The following is a 14,548-nucleotide window of genomic DNA, read 5'->3' as shown; positions in this document are numbered from 1 at the left end:
AAGAGATTTAGAATCCCAAATACTTGTAACTGATAATTGTACTCTTAAATTGAAGATGTGTTTTAGTTTTAATCATCAGTAGAGTATGCTAAATGCAAGTGTGGATGTGTGCTGTAGGACCTCTTAGGAAAAAAAGGTTAAAACTTTGACCTAACTTAGGTCCTTTCTCAGCCCTTCTGAAGCCTATGGTTATTATTATTATTTAAAAAAGAAAAAAAAAAAAAAAAAAAAAGACCTGGTGAACAGATGGCTGGTTAGGGGTGTGTCAGAGTCTTAGAGTGCTGCCCCCTGGTGGACGGTCTGTCCTGATAATTAGGTTTTGCATTTGTTTCTTCAAGTCAGTCTTTAGGCAATTGATTAAAGTGCTTGGTCAGCGTTTAACAGGTTCTTAAGTGTTTTGAAAATGCATAAGCTTTTATTTCAACATTTTTACAAGGTGTTAAAGTCTAAAGACCAGCCCACTAAAATTTAATGCCTTGTATAGATTGTTAATGACAGGCTTAGTTTGTGATGGTTTTCCTAATAGTAAAGCTTTCAAAAAGGGTTAGAGCACTTACGAATGGGGGGGGGGGCGGGAGAGGGAGGATAGGAAAGGCCATCTTAAACTCTTGGTGTCTATGTTATAGAGAAAGTATGAGGGCAGGTAGATGCCCTCTGGGTACACTTGAGGGTGAGTATCGTGCAAAGGTAGGAAAGAGTCTTTTATGTACCTTTGGTGCTCAGTGCCCCTTTCTTCCTTTTGTTTATGTTAAACTTTTTGACCAGTTACATCAGTTTGAAAGACCAAGAGTTTCTTCCTTTGAGAGACTTGTGTCCTCCATGTGCTTGGAGATGTTTAGTCATAGGTAGTGTGTTTTTGTATATAATCAGTGATCATTAGCATGATATTTCATTCTAGATGATACTAATAGGCACAGTTTTAACATGCTCCTTTTTAAATTGAACTCTAACCTTTTGTAACATCTTAAATATGATGGAAATTACAACCATTAATTTTCTAGCATTTAGAAAATTGTTAAGTAGATTTTACCATTATTGCTCCTGGAAATTTGTCATTTTTTTTTTTAAAGAATGTAACTGGAAGTGTGAATATAATTTGAAGAAGTAAAATATAGTTACTGAAGTTCTAAAGAAAAAAAACAACACAACCAGATTATTACAAAGCCTATTTAACTAAAAGATTAATGCTTAATAATCTTAAGATAACATTTTCTAGTAACTATTATAAGTATATGGGGGACTTCCTAGTAGAAGGGTACTTCTCGAAATATATGCATGGGATCTTTTATTGTCAGTACAGCTATTTGTCTTATTCAGGTATCATATTAGCCACTGGATGAGGTCAGATGTTTGGTTACCTTAAAATCATCTACTCTATGTTGATGTGACCTCCTTGGGCTTCCTCTAGAAAATATGGATGTAAGTTAAAAAATTAGTGTTTTCTCTAGGAGATTAGGATTTACATTGTTATGATTATATTGGACAGTATTTTTGAAGATCTGTATAACTGTTTTTTTTTTTTTCTTACACAGAAGCCAAATAATAGACACCTAAAATTAAGGTAGAAATAGCATGAGAATTAGAGTTAGGAGTTTGGATTTGCCTGCTTTTTGGCCTTGGTTAAAATAATATCTTGAGGCTATTGCCTTAATCTGTAAAGTGGGAGTATTAATGCTTGCTTAGGTCAACTGGCGTAAGGATACGATGAAAATGTATTTTAAATGCTGGCATGGTTTTTTATCCATTAGGAGTTCCTGAATAAATGGTATGTGTTATTTTTGTTCTCAATATTATTGACATTTAAAAAATTTATCATTAAATTGTAGTCGTGGCAGAAATGATCTGGAAATGACTGATCTTCTGGATGTTGCTGCTTTCAGTCCTCCTCGCCAGAGGATGCTGCTTTTCCTCTGCAGCATCTCTCTTATTTGGATTAGGATTGACACAAATGTGAATTGTGTAGAATTGTTGTCCTAATGTAACAAAGGATTCGTTTTAAACGGACAGTAAAATTTCATTATTATACATTAAGTTATAAAACACAATTTTTGCGAATGTTCGACATTTGAAGTTACACTGTAGTTATTGCAGTAAAATGAACCTAAATGTACAGTTATTCCTCGGTTTCCACGGGGAGGTTGGTTCCAGGGACACCCTCCCCCTGCTGATACCCAAATCCAAGGATGCTCAAGTCCTTTATATAAAATGGTGTGATATTTGCATATTACCTACTTGTAGCCTCCCATGTACTTTAACCTCTAAATTACTTATTTTAGATTATTTATAATACTTAATATAATGTAAATACTATGTAAATAGTTGTTAATACTGTATTTAGGGAATAATGACAAGAAAAAAGTCTGTACATGTTCAGTACAGATGCAGTCATTGTAGACTTAACTACATAGTACACATCAGCAACAATGTAACTTTTTTCCCTCTGGGATATTTTTGAATCCATGTATGCGGAAACCCTGCAGATACAGAGGGTGGACTGTACTATCCTTCCCTGGCAAGAGAAGGAGACTATTGTCCCATATAACAATCTTAGGACTTTTTGGTGTTTCTGCAGTATGAGAAATGCTAATGTGATTGAAGGTTATGTGAGAGAAAAGTACTTAAAGCTTCTTTACTATCAGTCTTATAAACTGAAATTATATTTTTTCTTCTAACACTTCTTTCCTCGTGGTACGAAGTACCAACAAGCCCAGAGTTTGGTTTTGATGAAATTTATCATTTGTGAAGATAGTGACTTCTAGATTTTAGAGAGCAGGAAAAAAAAAATAAGGAAATTTCAAAAGTACTGTAGTAGAGACAATAGAATAATAAATCCTGCTATACCCCTCACTTAGCTTCAAGAATCACCAGCTGATGACCAGCCTTATCGGATCTCTGTGCCTCAGTGCTATACCTCCCTAGATGAATTTTGAAGCAAATTTAAGATAGCAAGCATATTACATCCCTCAATTCTTTAGAAGGTATGTATCTCTAAAAGACAAGAACTTAAAAACATAGGCAGTCCCATTATTACATATGAAAAACATTGATGCTAATTCATTGATATCAAATACTCCAGTTTTACTCGGCTTTCCCCCCTATCCCCGTTTATTTGAATTAGGATTTAAATAAGTTTCACACATCGTGATTGATTGATAGTTTTTTTTTTTTTTTTTAATGCCTAGATTCCTCATCTTTTTGCTTTGAAATTTACTTGTTAAAAAAAACTTCAATGTTTGTGCTGGAGAGTTTCCCAGGGTCTGGATTTGCTGATGTGGTTTCTTTTAACATGGACTCTACTCTCTGTCCTGTCCCCAGAGGACACAGTAGGTCTAGAGACTTGATCATTTTCAAGCTTGATTTTTTTTTTTCAGTTGACAGACATGTCATAGGCAAGACATGGGAAATTTTTAATGTCTTGGCCAAGGGTTTGGTTTGGTTTGTTTTGTTTAAAGGATAACACAGATTTAAATAGTTTATCAATGTAAGTTCATGTTCGGGGAAAATACTGGTATAGATGAAGCATGTTACATTTAAGTAAAACATATTTTCTTTAACTTGTTCTTCCTTAAGCAGTGTAAACATACGTGTGTGTGTGTGTGTGTGTGTGTGTGTGTGTGTTACCTCGCTAGAAGGTAGAATAGCTTATTAAGCAGGAACAATTTGCTGCTTTCAGAGGCTGGTAAACTAGCATTGCCTCTATAGTATGTGTTATGTGGGAGAGAGAAGGGTTATCTGCAGAGCTTGGTATGGTTATATCTTGGAAGAAAGCAAGGGCTGAGTTGCCTAGGAAGAGGAATGTCAGACAGATATTTGGATTAAACTTGTCTACCTTTGTTTTCTTTGTTTTCTTGCTGTGTAAGAATTCTTCAGTTGTATGAAACAGAATTTTCATAGTCTCTTGTGAGCGATAATCATTGTTTGCTTATTTCATTTATTTGATTAAGCAGAATGTATTAAAATTGGAAATATAAAACACATGGGTTTGTGTAACTACCTCTTGGAAACAGGATGACATTTAAACTCTGTATTCTTCAGATTCTGGTGGTGGGATTATTGTGATTTCTAAAGCCGACGAGAAGGTAATATAACTGATGATCAACTGCAACTTTTCCACTTAAAAAAACAAATCCAACTGGACCACATCTAGTTGGCAGTAATATGGAATAAACAGTGTAAATGTGGAGACATCCTGTATTTAAAGCACAGGACTTGAAAAATTTAGTCATCTTAGAACACCCCTTCTTGGCAGGTACAGTTCACTTAGTTATGGTGAAACTTTGTTTCTTGATTGTTCCCGAAATTTCCTTGACAAACAAAATTTTATCAGTTTTGCCTTCGAATATCAAGTATACTAAGTCTTAGATCGGCTCTCTGCAATTGAAAAATGTGAATTTTGTAGATATGTAAAAATCTTAAATTTTTCTAGTAGCCACAGTAAGGTGTAAAAAGTAACCGGCGATATTAATTGTAATGTTTTATACAACCCAATGTATCTAAAATTGTAATCTTTTAACATGTCAATATTGAAAACTGTTGAGAAATTTTATATTCCTTAATTTTGGTACTAAGTTTTCAAAATCTAGACTAGACTAGCCCACATGTCTTGTGGCTAGTGGCTATTCCATTGGACAAGGTGCTTTTAAGAAATTCAGCTTCTAAAATCCCTTGTTAAGAATATGATGAGCCTTGCTGGAAAAAAATCTAATGGCATTTGTAAAATTAGTTTAACTTTGGGAAAATACGGGAATGATTAATTTTCAGTGTTGACTCGAGTACTTTATTCCCATTCCCCTGTGGCCACCCTAATTTTCAAGGAAGATATGTGTAATTTGCTATATTGCGTTAATGTTATACTTTTGAAAGAGCGACGCTTTGAGACACACAGGCAATGAGCCTTTTATTTAAATAGAACTCCCTCATGTTGAACTGCATGTGTTTTTAGTGGTTGGTTGAAACACTGGTACATTTTCAGATTAAATCTCAGCATGAAGGCTACAGAAATCTTTGGTTATTCAGGAATCGGTTTGTGCCCTATTCAGCTATTATTTTTTGAACAGCGTCTCACCTTGCACATACCTAAGGAAGTCTGAGAACTTTATAATTCCCCCCTCGAAGGAACATTCAGTCTCCCAAGAGAAAGAGAGATGGCAGTGTGTCCTCACAAGCGTTGGAAGTACGCACAGCACATAGAACGTCCAGGCTTTCTCGGACTCTGCCAGGATGGACTCCCTGGCTCTGGTCCAGTTTGCACCCGTCCACTTAAGGTCGCCAGACTGCTCCGCACAGGTGAAGGGGATGAGGTGTTCGTGTCGGAGAGAGAAATAACACCTTCGTTTTAGTTAAGGGGACTGAGACATGGATGTTGTTCCCTTGGAGATCTAGGAGCTGGGGGATGACCGAAGTGTCATCTTAGATTCTCACTTAGAACTGTAATGTTTACAGAGACTTTTCTTCCTTTATTCCTTGTTTAAGAGATATTCAGTTATTGCCAGTTAGGAGCCAGGCAACAATTTCTATCTTATTCACTGTGTATACTACAGTGAATAAGATAGAAATAATGTTGTTCTCAAGGAACTTGCGCTGTTAAATAGACCTCAGCGGACCAAACCTCCCTGTGTGTGAAACTCCATTTCCCCCACCCCACCCTCAGATTCTGCTTTAGGAAGTTTCCCCTGGGGCCCTAGAATCTTCCTTTGAAGTAAGCCCTCCTGGTGACTTAATGTAAATGGTTCTTAGACCGCACTGGGAATGGCACTGGGAATGTCCTCTCTTTACCTGTACCGTGGAGGGAACCACATACTTTGTCTTTCCTCCACTCAGTATTCAGCTCGCTAGGATCTGGCAGCATTGCTGCAAACATGCTCTTCTTCACATGTGACTCCTAAACTTCAATTCTAAACGTCAATCTAATAACTAGGATTCAGTCAATCACAGGGATTCTTCACCTGAAGCCTACCCGATTTACTCCGCATCTCAACGTTGGTTCCACCTTCCTGTATTGACTGACACCACTTTAAGATGGTCCTAAACATGCCTAATGCCTTCTGCTAGACTGTAAAATCTTTGGGGGTGGGGAGGGGAGGGGGAGAACTGCTATTAACAGAGCTAGTTAGAACTGTTGGAATCTATAGCTGGTTTTAGGAGGAGGGGAAACACCGACTTATCTTGCTGGCAGTTAAATCACACTTTAATGATTTAGTAAACCTATAGTAGAAACAAATACCAGTATTTATTTTATTTTATTTTTTTTGACTCTTAAGTGTTTAGAATCAAACCTCGATATGACTTAATTCTAAAAGCTCATATGGGAGATGGGAGCTCAGAGAAGCAGGTGACAGTGTTTCAATTGTGTACAGCCAACTTGGTAAGCACAGCTAAGTGGGGTAGATTTTCTCTAGTACTTTCCACGTCAGAAGCTGGTGTTTATGAGCTGGATGATTAGAATTCATGCCTTTGCTTGGTCTCTTGTTACTGTGGAGCCTTTTGACTCTTGTACTAAGAGTGGGCTGTGGGTATAGGAGCCAGAGGTGAAACTGCAGAGTTTAAGATTAGTTATTGGGTAAGAGGGAAAGAACAATTCTTTTTTTCCCTCCCATTTCAATGTCATTTAATCTACATTGCTTCTGTTCTTAGTGTTACTCAAGATATTTCTACATGTTTAAAAACATTTTTTAAAATTTATTGGGGCAACATTGGTTAATAATACTGTACAGGGATGCACATTAGAGTACAACCTCTACAGGAAAAAAAAAAAACTATTCTTGATGTCAAAACACTAACTATGAAAACAATCCTGATGATTTGTCTAAAATGAAACTTGAGAGAATCAGATGATAGAAACTGAACAGGGAGATAATGATCCTGGAGTAACTTCCAATAAGTAAATGAGTGTTACATGTATATTTTGAAGACTACATTGGGAAACCTGGCTAATGGATTACTTCTGGTGTACCGGCGACATGGACATTGGTTTTTGTAATATGAATAATTGCCTGTTAGTTGACCAGAACTCTCTATATACACTTACATGTGTACTTTTGGGAAAAATTTTCAGTAATATATACCCACAAAAATAAGTCCAATGGAAATGAATGCTTAGTTTCTTAACATTGTGCTGCTAAGTTTTACTGTGTCAGATGTTTGAAGAAAACAGATTAGTACTTGCATATGTGTAGTAATTCTTCCTTGATTATCCAGGATAAACATTTACACAATGTAACTTTTCTGGAGGCTAAAGCAATATGTAGAAGTTTTGAAATCTATATATTAGCAATCTTTTTTTAGGATATATTTTTAAGTCTTTTATAGAAAATGGAAAACTTACACAAAAGCAGAGATATATATACTACACAATCTGCAGCTTTTAAAATTATTAGCACATGAGTTATTTTGAAACAAATCCCAGACTAGCATTTCATATGTAAATTCTGAGACTGAGGGGTGTTTAAAAGAATTTTTTAGATTAAATTGACATTCTCTCTCGCTCTCTCTCTTTGGAATATTGCTCCCGATGATCATGCTTTGTTTTACGGTCTCATAAAAATGCTCTTCCTTCCTCCTCCATTTTCTACAAACAGGATGTACCTGAGTTTGGTTAGTCTACATAGTCTTTAGGGTTCCCTAAGGGATAGGTGGTATCTGTGGCATTTATCCTTATGCTTTGGGAGGGATGGAAGAGACAAAGGACTGGGCTGTGAACCTTATCTAAGCTGGTATTTTGCTGTTGTCCTTCAAAATAAGTGGATTATTTGACCTGGAAAGGAAAACTAACAGTAGTCCTAATTCTCGAAGTAGTTTAATTACTTCATTTTGAGATTTAAGCCCAAATTGCTAGTCTTTTTTTTTTTTTTTTTAATTTTATTTTAATAGCTAGTTCAGAGGTCCCCAACCCCAGGCCGTGGACTGGTACTGGTCGGTGAGCAAAGCTTCATCTGTATCTGCAGCCGCTTCCCAACAGTAGCATCACTGCCTCAGCTCCACCTCAGATCATCAGGCATTAGATTCTCATAGGAGGACTGGTCCCTGGTGCCAAAAAGGTTGGGGACCGCCAAAATTGACTGTCAATTCCTCTCCCTTCTAAAGGGGTGATTGGTGTGTGGCGTCTATACTACATTCTCATATAATTAACCTCCCTCGCCCTACCCTCCTTCCTCCCTCTGGTGGTGTCAAAGAAGGGGTAGAAGAGGGGCTATACACTTACAGATATATAAGTGCTATAATAAATAGATATTACTGTACATTATTTGTGTATATTTATATGTGTGGTCATTTGAACCAAGGTGGGGAAGGGGATAATGTTTTCTGTATTATGGATTCCTTTGGCCACTGAAATGTATAGACCTCTCAAGAGGTTTTTAAATGTATAAAAAAATACATAGGAATATAAAGATTCAATTATTTTGAAATATAGTTAGCAAAATGTTAAAACTCAGTAATATGTGCTTCTTAACATAAGGAGTAACAAGTTCTAGCAGCACATCTGAATTTCACAGTAATGAGGGTAGGTGGTATTTAGAGATCTGCAACAACTTAATGCGATATGAAAATATCTGATTTATGTTGATGCCCAGATTACAAGTAATGTAATTCGATTGTGGTTTAATGTCATCATTCATAATTGAAAAGAGGTGTTAGATTTTAGTTAGGGGGTAGTGAAAATAAATAATCCCCCCCCCCATCTAAGTTTCCCAAATTCTGTCCATGGACCCCTGGCCGCGATCTCAGATTAACAACATCTGCACTAAAGCTTTGTTTGTGTCACGTGATGCTTAATTTGAGGCTAAAGGGTTTGAACTTAGAATATAGTCATCAGACAAAATGTGTTTCAAACAAATGTGTTTCTGCCAATTTTAATGGATTTTAAAATAAGCCATAACAATGTAATGATGTTGGATCTCTAAATGGTCTCAATATATGTACCCTTTGATTAACTTCGTCTACTTTTGCTTTCTTGGGCTGCATTTTCTTACTATATATATTGGTTTGTAGTTAACATAAAATCGATATTTTAAGTAGTTTCTAAACATCCATGTTGACTATTAATGTCTTTTGCCTTTATGTGCTTGTTTTCTTTTAAAAACATTTTAATTCTTCTGCAGGATTCGGAAACTTCAGATTCGAAATATCCCGCCTCACTTACAGTGGGAGGTAAGAATTTCTATATTTAAAATTAAGATTTCAGTACTAAGCTTATTGTTGTTAGTCGTTCCAAAGGTTTTTCTCTTTTCCTTCAAATCTTGTGCTAGAACTCGACATTCTCTCATGGTCTCTCTGTCTTGCTGTGGGCTTTTCTTCATGAGGGCACACTATTATCTTTTAAAAATTGCTCTTCCAGTTACTTTTTTAAAAAAAATTCACATAGGTTCTTGAGTAAACTGGGTAATCTTCCTCATTCAGTCCCACCCCAACAAGATCTTGTTTATTTGAGATCTTTCTGACGAGTTTGCCAGTTGTATCTAAATATGGACTTCTCTCCTTGGCAAAATTTAAAGAGACATACCTGCTACTGCTACTTATACTTTATTTTAAAACACTACTCTGCCTTTTTTTTTTTTTTTTTGCTCAGATGGTGGCTCTGTAGTGATATGGTACAAACACAAAGTATTTAGTACAATCGATTAGCCTGGGTCAGCAATATCCAAAGCATGATAATGATGTCATGGTGAGAATTTGAGACCCCAGTGGTTGAAGAGAGAAAATGTCTGTTGGCTCTTCCAGATGGTGGAAACTGAAAGTTCTTAAAACCTACCTGAGACAGTGGTGCAGGGAAGACCTCTCAGCTCTTACATATTTTTAATATAAAAAAAAATCACGAGTAACTAGCTTTGTAAAATGACATTTGATGAGTCACTAAACCAGAACCTTCATCCAAATGCAAAATATGGTTAAAAGGTTTCTTTGGTGGCGGGTCGAGGGAAGTTGGTCTGAACTCTGTTTCTCTGAGGTCCCAGTGGGTAACAAATCATTTATGCCCAGAATATTTTACACGGCATTTATTTTCAGAACCATCTTATTGAGTTCAATCTTTGTAGGAATTGGTTCTTTGGTAAATGCTGACTATTTTTCAAGTTATATAATGTATAAAAAGTATAGTTTTTTTACATGGAAACAGAGACTTTTATAATATTAAACTCAATGCATTTTCCTGTTTTAGATTAAGATTTGTTTGGGGAATTCAATGGCTTGGAGGATGGGTCTACAAGTCAAGAATTATGGTATTAAAATTACTGATTTGATCCTCTGGGGCCATGTTAGATATGATTTTCTGTTTGGGAACTATATCTAGTGTAATGCAGCTTTCAATGAAATAATCGAATGGTAGCAGTCAATTTTAAGTAAATTAATAAATTAGTAGTATATCAGCTATAGGCAAGTAGCAGTTTCCTTTTAATTCATTCATAGTATTCAAATCTAGATTGCAGTGGCTTCAAGCAGTTTAGTGTGTTTTTAGTGGTTTTTCAAGTTTTTAGTTTATTCTTCCTCATGCTGGGTAAAATTTAACCTCGTTCATGAGGATAAATCTTTTTTTTTTTTTTTTTTTGCCATACCTAACTTTTATTTCATTTTACCCTCCCCTTAGACCTTTGAGGTAAGGTGAAGTTGGTGACATTATCTCCACTTTCAGGTGGCAAATATGGGCACCCAGGATTCAAATAATTAAGCAAAAACACATACTAAATTACAAGAAGTTTGGAACTAGACTTTGAAACTCTTGACTTCTGAACACTTAAAAATTTTTTAAATGATTGTTTGGAATATTGATCAACAGCAAAATTTATTGAGAGCTTGTCAGGAGCAGGATGAGCTATTGTGATGTTTCCTTTTCTTGAAGACTTGAATGAATGCCATCTGTTACTTCCTTTTTGAGATGAATCACTTTGCATAACATTTTATTTGTACTCAGTGTGCTGGCTGTCTAGTGCCAAAGCCTTATCTTAGACGGTGATAATGTTGCACAGATCTGGACTCGCTTTATATTGGAAGGATTAGACTTTGGATCCACTGATGAATCTTAGAAGCACTGAGGGCAGAGTGATAAACATTTTGTGTCTTCTGGTTTGATGTAATAGGAAATAGACACAGGTGAAATATTGTCTGAAAAATAGAAGTTTGACTGGATTCACTTTCGATCTAATGTCGAGTTTATGAGAAATACAGAAGCTAGCGGCACAACTTAAATGATGCCGCCAGGGAGCAACTAGCGAAGTCCAGAACATGAGCCATTCCATAGGACAAACGATGCTGTGGAGAGCTTTCCGCGTAAGATCCGTTTCTGCCTAGTACGTAGTCTGCTGTGATTCAGGAAGGGAAGCAGAAGCCGTCTCCTGGGCTCAACAAAGGACAGTAAAGGGTGGGGGGAGTCTTCGCAACTAAAGCATCCTCATTGCATCCGGGCTTCTGACATTCGGATTCTTGGCATGGAAAGCAAGTAACCAGTAAACTAAAAATGAAAGATTAAAGCTACAGGTTGGAAATTGCAGCATATTTTTCCCCCCCTCCACGAAAGAGTTACTACCTTAATAATTTCTTTTAAAGGTCTTTTTGGTGCTTCTGTATGAACTTGAAGCAATTTTTGGAAGTAAGTGAATCTTACAGGAAATCTTAAAAGACTCTTCTTTCGTAGGGCCAAAGAATTGCCTTAACAGAACACTTTATTTTGCGCTTGGCTTCTTAGTTTTGAACCCAGCTCCTAGTAACCAGTTTGGAGAAAGTCGAATTCTAGGGTATAGGGAATATTAGAAAACCCTTGGCTTCCTTCATGATTAAAAGAAGTACATTCCTTTGTAGTCTGGTGGTGTCGCACGAATGGTAAGATGTAGTAGGGAGAAGCAGCAGAACTTCCCTGTCAGTTATAGTCACGTCAGTCACGTCCACATTGGTAGAGGCCAAAGCTTTAGAAAGATGCCCACATTTCAGACCATAACGAAAGATACACTCTAATAAGGTGGAAACCTCAGAAAATGGACATTTTCTTGTGAGCTGAGGCAAGAACTTATAATGGAGAAATTATATGATCCACATTATGCTTAAAAGTGCTTAATGGGAGTGAGTTGTAGAGGTCAGAAATTTTCTTAAAGCTGGTAAAATCTCAGTGAAATCTTGTTATTTTCTTTCCAAATCTACTGTGACTATTGTAAGACAGATCGATGACAGGAGACCTGGCTGCTCTACGAGGAAGTAGATACAGCAATATTATTACGCTAGGCTCTGGCGGAAGGGAAACCAAAGGCGTTTTTATTTAGAAAGAAAGAAGGAAGGAAGCAAGAAAGTAGCGATGCCATGTGATCTAGTCTAGGGGGGAAACAATAGCACAGTTAATGTAAAATGGCTCAGCGAGAACCCTCATAGTAACCTCACCCTTGGGTGGATGTGTTCCTAGAATTGGAAGACTGTCTTGGAGGATGGAAGGTGAAATGACTTCCAAGTGAAGAGATTTAGGCAAGGGCAGTGGAGCGAAGGGCCGTTAAGTGACATCCCTGGTCGGTGTTGACGTCTTTAAGGGAAGGAGCTGGCATTCGCTTTCTGTGTGGTGGTTCCTGTTTGGCACTCTGGTCAGATGTTATTTGGTCCATGATGAATTTGAGAATTAATGCTAGACACTGAGTGAGACCATGAGACCAAAGCATTTAAGTGTGATTGACAATGTAAAGCTCATAGTACGAGGTACTTGGTCTCAGAAAGACGTCTGTAGAAACTGGTGTCAACAGAGACCATGAACCGAGTGGGAAGTCACCAAGAGGCATCGATGTTGACTCTTAGGAAAAACCCATGTAAAGGTTGCCTTCTGCAGCAGACATCTTAAGATTTGTAAACGCAGGGTGCTTTTCAAACGTTTTAAAGGAAATGGAACAGCAGAAGCCTGGTGTGTGAATATAGATAAAGGCAGAGCTAGACACCTTGTCTGCCGGCTCCCTCTTTGGCCCCCAGGGAATCCCCTGGGGAGGTTCTATCGGCCTCTTCAAAAATCAGTGTGACATCAGCGAATTGGAGTATGAACAGTTGGTCTCCACCAACTAATTCTGAAGGAACGTGATAGGCAGTTGGAGGTGATTGATCTTCCTTCACGATGGCCTGATTCTGAGCACTGGCCCCTACATAGCCGACACCTAGGGAGCACATATGTGCTGGGTGCTGGATTAACCCATTTTATCTCCATCACAGTCCCATATCCCCACCTTACAGATGAGGCAGCTGAGGTACAGAGAAGTGAAGTAACTTGCCCAGGGTCACACAGCTGGAAAGTGGTAGAGTTTCTGCCCTTAATCAGATTACTCAAACAGAAAACTTCCCCCAGAAGGTACGTTTCTACTTCTTGTAATATAATCACTTGTCAGCTTTCAACTGAATGTTTGACAGTGAACCCAAAAGAAACTGGATCCTCCCCAGGTCTGGAGGAAATAGGCGGTTACGAGTGATGAATGGGCTTGGACAGATTTTTTGGGGGAAGTTCTTGGTAAACTCTTCCTTTTAGACAACTGTGGTGAATAGAGTTCTTTGTGCATCATTGCCCTGGGGCATGGGTCAGACTTTGCTGTATCAGAAATGACCTGGCAAAGGTGTTCAGGGGAATCCCAGAGTTTCCGATCGCCTGGCTGTGAGCGGAAGACGAGGCATTTATTTCTGCTCCCAAGCTGCCACCTCCACGTGGCCATCATGCACTTGCATTATGACGCCTGGACTTTTTTTTTTTAAATTTATTTAAATTAGTTTCAAGTATACAGTACATTGCTTAGACATCTATATAGTTCATAAAATGATCCCCCCAATTGCTCCCTCCCTCCCCTGGCCCTCCACCTAGCCCTCATATTAATGCTAACTGCCTTCTCTGTGTCGTGCTCCCCATCCCCGTGACCAACTATCAGCTACTAATTTGTATGTCTTTAATCCTTCACCCCATTCTCCCAGCCCCCCAACCTCCCTTCCCTCATCTCCGTCACCAGATTGCCCACTATATTAAAAATGTGGAACGCTTCAAGAACTTGTGTGTCATCCTTGCACAGGAACCATTCTAATCTTCTCTCTATCGTTCCAATTTTAGTATACATGCTGCCAAAGCAAGCATGATGCCTGGCCTTTTGCCCGGCGCTTCCGTGGTTCTTCTGAGATGGTCACCTCAAAGGCCTCTGTGCGCTTTTATTATGAAAATGTCAAACATAAACAAAACTAGAGAGACCCATAAAATGGCAGTGCCAACCACTATTAAGATATGGTCAGGCAGTCTTTTGTGTATAACTACCCTCTTCACCCTTTTCCAGATTGTTCTGAAGCAAATCCTAGACATATCACTTCATTTATGTATGTATTTCTAGGAGATAATATCTCTGTGTTAGGTTGCTAAGGCCTCTGTAAGAAAACAGCACAAAACGGGTGGCTTAAACAACAAACTTTTAGTCTCACAGTTCTGGAGGCTTGAATTCTGATAACGAGGTATTGGCACATTTGGTTCCTTCCGAGGGTCTGTGAGGGTCGGATCTGCTCAAGGCCTCTCTCTTCTGATGGTTCTTTGGCATGTGTCAATATAACTCCAATCTTAAGGTGGCATTCTGTA

At 37.9% G+C, this 14,548-nt stretch overlaps 1 protein-coding gene and 1 non-coding gene across 5 annotated transcripts in view; one reads left to right on the top strand and one right to left on the bottom strand.

Annotated features, from left to right (window-relative positions):
* The window catches only part of IGF2BP3 (insulin like growth factor 2 mRNA binding protein 3), a 111,350-nt gene that overhangs the window by 21,622 nt on the left and 75,180 nt on the right, over window positions 1-14,548 (top strand). For all 4 annotated transcript variants that reach the window (XM_016159573.2, XM_016159572.2, XM_036230407.1 and 1 more), the window contains exon 3: window positions 9,099-9,147. In XM_016159573.2, the coding sequence (XP_016015059.1) occupies window positions 9,099-9,147 (49 nt within the window). The remainder of the gene's footprint in view (window positions 1-9,098; window positions 9,148-14,548) is intronic.
* Window positions 13,956-14,062, bottom strand: LOC118610853. The gene has a single exon (XR_004954116.1). It is a non-coding gene; the product is annotated as a U6 spliceosomal RNA (small nuclear RNA).

This window comes from Rousettus aegyptiacus, unplaced genomic scaffold (assembly GCF_014176215.1).
Source record: "Rousettus aegyptiacus isolate mRouAeg1 unplaced genomic scaffold, mRouAeg1.p scaffold_m13_p_13, whole genome shotgun sequence".
Lineage (NCBI taxonomy): Eukaryota > Metazoa > Chordata > Mammalia > Chiroptera > Pteropodidae > Rousettus > Rousettus aegyptiacus.
Note: the sequence above shows the minus strand (reverse complement) of the source record. Positions and strands in the feature narration are given on the sequence as shown.